This window comes from Triplophysa dalaica, chromosome 20 (genome assembly GCF_015846415.1).
Source record: "Triplophysa dalaica isolate WHDGS20190420 chromosome 20, ASM1584641v1, whole genome shotgun sequence".
Taxonomy (NCBI): Eukaryota; Metazoa; Chordata; class Actinopteri; order Cypriniformes; family Nemacheilidae; genus Triplophysa; species Triplophysa dalaica.
In genome coordinates this window covers 15,054,500-15,058,992 of record NC_079561.1, presented here as the reverse complement: position 1 = coordinate 15,058,992, position 4,493 = coordinate 15,054,500, and the positions used below count along the sequence as shown (strand labels likewise).

The following is a 4,493-nucleotide window of genomic DNA, read 5'->3' as shown; positions in this document are numbered from 1 at the left end:
AGATGTTATTCTCATCATCAAAGAGTCAATCAGAGGATTTAACACAGGTAGTAAGAGGGAGAGGAAGAGGGCGGAGAGGTAGGGGTGTTGGAGATGCAGGCAGGGCGAGGAGAGGCAGAGGAGCTAACGTTACCTGCGAGGACCCCACAAGAGAGGATGTGGAAGCTAAGCAGTATTATAATAGAACTTACACCCGATTTATGCAAATTATGATTGTAAACATGATTTCTAACTTGATTTGCACACGGCCATGCAACAAGGACTTATGATACAATTACAAAGTGCTAAAAATTTACAATGAAAAACGCTTCTTTACTTGATGATCAGCTCATCTATTAGCTAAAGCTATCAAACAAACAGTTCACCTATATTACGGAAATTAGACAAACTTTCAGGTCCAGCAGAAAGCTGGCAACTTCGGCGTCGCTTAGCAAACCTGTTTCCTGCTTCAGTGCCCTCCTTTTGAAAAGAACCACACCGATGTTTATTTAGGTTTTCTGCCGTTTTTGTCTTGACTTGGCCTTGTTGCATAGTATTTTCTATTTTTTGACTACACAGATTGACGCTCTGTCAGTGTGCAGAGTATGTGTGGTCCGCGGTCCGCCATTAGCGCAAATTTCACTTCTTACTGCAACAAATAACCGTTTCTATTTCTAATAAAACACACGACAAGTAAATTATGTTATTGTTCTTCCTCTTCTTCTGCTAATCCTTCTATGTAGTGGCTTTGCAAGCTGCCTCCAAAACACAGCCAAAGAAGAAGAACATAGTCCCGTGCATCCTTCCTTTTACGAAACGCCCACAGTTTGTCCGTGTAGTGCTACTACAGAAACATGGCTGTGCAATTTGATAAATTACATGTAAGGGTGTGCCCGCGGTGTATATACATATAATGGCTCATTGTAAGTTAATATAAACGTTTCGGTTCGTTTGTAAGGTATTTCTTCACCACTCACAACATAGTTTTGTATTATATATTACATTTTGGTAAATAAATCCTTCAAAATGCTACACATTGTACCTTTATTATCTTTTACAAATGAAATGTCTTTGTAGTCAGCAGTAAAATCTGCACCTACAGCACCCCTTTACTTGCGGGTTAGTGTCTTGCTTAAAGGCACAATGTAAGTAGATTTATATGCGCAGTATTTTTTAAGGTCTATGGTCATAACACCTTTACCAAAGAGTATAGAATACCAAGAGGCGAAACTCAATAGAACGCTCCATTGCAACATTTCTCGCCCAGTAGCAGCCATGCGTTTCCACCATTTTGGAGTGAAAGCTACTCCAGTGAAAACAAGTCCAATGGCTTTTTGCTGCCGTGACGGCAATATCAGCTGATTTAGTTGATAAAAAATAATAATAAAGCTGAAATCCAACCTGAATTATGAAAATACACAATGACAAAACCTTTAATCTCTAGAAACCATGCGAGTTATCAAGTATTAGCATTATAAACTCTTTAATAATACCAACCAATTAAGGACATGCTTCAGAAAAATGAACGATAAATGGCTTCATGGCTGATAAATGGCTGAATAAATTGTGTCCTACGGTGTGTCATATAAAAATTTAGAAAATAAACAGTTCATATTATATTTTATATTAATAAAATTCATGTTTATATTATAAAACACTATAAGAAAGATCTTTCTCCATTGTTTTTTCCTACATTTTTGCTGTCACACCATAGGACAAATTTAAATATTAATCAGTAAAATTCCCAAATTGTAATGGAAAAATGTAATGGTTCATAATTGTATTTTAATGGAAACCATTAGAATTGGGTTTTCTATAGTTTTTTTCAGAAATGCATCCTTGCTAGAAAAACAATAGTAACCATCACAGAAATTCTAATGATTATTACAAACCATTAGCTCTTTCCACTACAGTACATGAAACATAAGAATACAAAGTAATAAATTCAAGGGATACTTTTTCACGCTGCAATGTCAATGACTACACAAATGTTTGTGTTGTTTTGTTGTTTGTGTTCTATTAGTTTTGTCAGGTTGCGTTTTTGCCTATGATGATTGTAACAGATAAAGAACTAACCACATTGTATGAGTCATCAGTGTAGAAATCCAACTGTAAATTGAGATCAGTATTATTCCCTAATATATCTCCAGCCTTTGTAACATACTTCAAAGCTGGATTTAAAGTGTTACATTGTTAAGAAAAAATATGAACGTTTGTACATTGCCTTATCTCATTAATGCAACAAAATATTTAATGTGTACTCATTACTTAAAACAAACACCTGAAAGACACAGGTGTTAAACTGACTTCCTCCGTAAGCGTGACAGCTCTTTGAAGCTCTGCCCAAGAGAAAGTGTACTACACGGAGAGGAAAGGCCTGTATTGTCCCTGGTTGAGGAGCCACCTTTCATCCTGTATGAAATAGAGTTGTAGTAAACAGCATTCATTTGGCAATCAAGACACTTTTGTTGAGATGCGACAGGGCGGTCACAGTGGCCCAAGCAGCAGCAAACATAAGAACACACCAAACACAGTTGTGACTGGGATTGACATTGATTTGGGCTCAAAGGTATTATCAGACCGGGCTCGTCTGCTGGGGACAAGATGAGGTTTGTGCAGCTGGTGCCCTCCTCCATGGACATAAAGAGGTTGCTATGGTTGTGCCTGTTAGGTCCAGCGTTCATGGCTGTGAGGTTGCGACCCCTCTTTAACGAGGCCCGCTCCTGGGCATCCCGCTTCTCATCCTCGCTGTTCATTGTGAGAAACCTTAACACCACCAAGTTGAGGAAAGCTCCAATGACTGTCAACCCCACAAGGATATACATGAAACTAAATACCACATAAAGTGTCTTTTCTTGAAGGTCCTCCTTCTTTTGAAGAGCTACAAGATCCCCGAACCCAATTGTGGTAAGAGTGATGAAACAGTAGTAGTATGCATGGAAGAATGTCCAGCCTTCAAAGTGTGAGAAAGCTGCTGCACCAACACATAGAGTTCCAAGGCAAGACAAGAAACCCACCAAAACCATGTTCTCCATGGAAACTTCAGTGTGACGAAAGCCTAAGCATCTCTTGACACGGCTTAGCAGGTAACGGACAAAGGTATTCATCCTCTCACCTAGACTCTGGAACATCACCAGTGTGAGCGGGATTCCCAAGGCGGCGTAAAACATGCAGAAGACCTTTCCAGAGTCTGTACCAGGTGCCGCATGTCCATAACCTGCATGATTGCCAAGTCAATCAATTTATTTTGATTAGTCTTACTACAAAAACTAGTGAATGAAATTTACCAAAAAAATGCTAGTAAAAATGTAAGGTTTAAAAATTGTAAAAACTTCATGCATTTTGAGAACTAATAATTACAGAGCCACTGCTAGGCAGTTCCCAAGATGACCTAAGTGGTTGCTAGGTTATTGCTCTTTTCGTAACTATCATGCCATCATAAATTGGGTTGAGTTCTTAAGGGAATAGTCTGCACAATTTAAAAATTCTTACATCACTCACTCACCCTCATGTTTTTACAAACCTGTATGATTTACTTCTGCAGAAATGAATATTGACAACAAAAATGTGTTCCACAGAAGAAAGAGACATGCAGGTTTGCAATGACATGAGGGTGAATAAATAATGACAGAAGTTTTAATTTTTGTCTGATTAATTTGTTACAATAATGACATAATACGAAAAACTATCCTCCATTCAAATCTTTCACGTCAAGGATGAGAAGCGCAATAGTTACAAACGTCTGATTTCTACCGCTTTTGGATTATTCACAAGGCCAAAACTATGAAACTCACCAATCGTTGTGATGACTGTTATGGCAAAGTAAAAAGATCCAGCGAATTTCCATTGTCTGCCTGCGCGATGAGGTTCAGCCTGCAGCACAACTCTCTCGATCTCCCGATAGTCATCTTCGGAAAAGCGATACTTTCTTTTCATGTCGCCGCGTTTCTGCTCTAAGATGCGTCGTCTTGCGCTCTCAGTCTCGGACTCCAAAGCGTCAAAAACCGCGGCGCCGACCAGCAGGTAAGAGAACATGCAGAGGATAAGAGAAAGTGTCCGCACGTTCTGTTTCTTCATTTTTACAGGACCTCAAACAGGTTGTGCATTTCAATTCATCTGTATTTAACCCTAAGTGTTATGTACGTACCTATAACATGGAAGAATAAGAACCCCAGTGTTAAGTCAGATACGTAACCGAGACGGAATAAGCACATCGCTTTCTTGATGGTTGTTTTTTCTTTCAGCCTTAAATGTGCGTCACATATTTGTTTTGCTGTACTAAAACAGATTTGGTATGCTTCGTTTCTGAGAGATCCAACCAAGATAGATAAAAATACCTTTCGTATCTAGCGACCAATTAAAATCTCCTAAAGTCCTTGAGTCAGTCACAACAAGAAATCATCATGCGCTATTTGAGTGTAGCTCGCGTTACTGTAGGCTATGTGATCATACCACGCGCGCTAAAGCATCGGATTACGCCCCGAGAAACCAAAACCCAGACGTTTCGCGTCGCT

General features: G+C 39.1%; 1 protein-coding gene across 1 annotated transcript; it reads right to left on the bottom strand.

The window, feature by feature from the left end:
* Positions 1-1,466: 1,466 nt before the first annotated feature.
* Positions 1,467-4,059, bottom strand: kcnk15 (potassium channel, subfamily K, member 15). Its single transcript, XM_056732703.1, has 2 exons — positions 3,774-4,059; positions 1,467-3,196 (listed from the first exon to the last, which is right to left on the bottom strand). Exons 1-2 carry the CDS (start codon positions 4,054-4,056, stop codon positions 2,277-2,279), a joined length of 1,203 nt encoding a protein of 400 aa, XP_056588681.1. The 5' UTR covers positions 4,057-4,059; the 3' UTR covers positions 1,467-2,276.
* Positions 4,060-4,493: the final 434 nt, after the last annotated feature.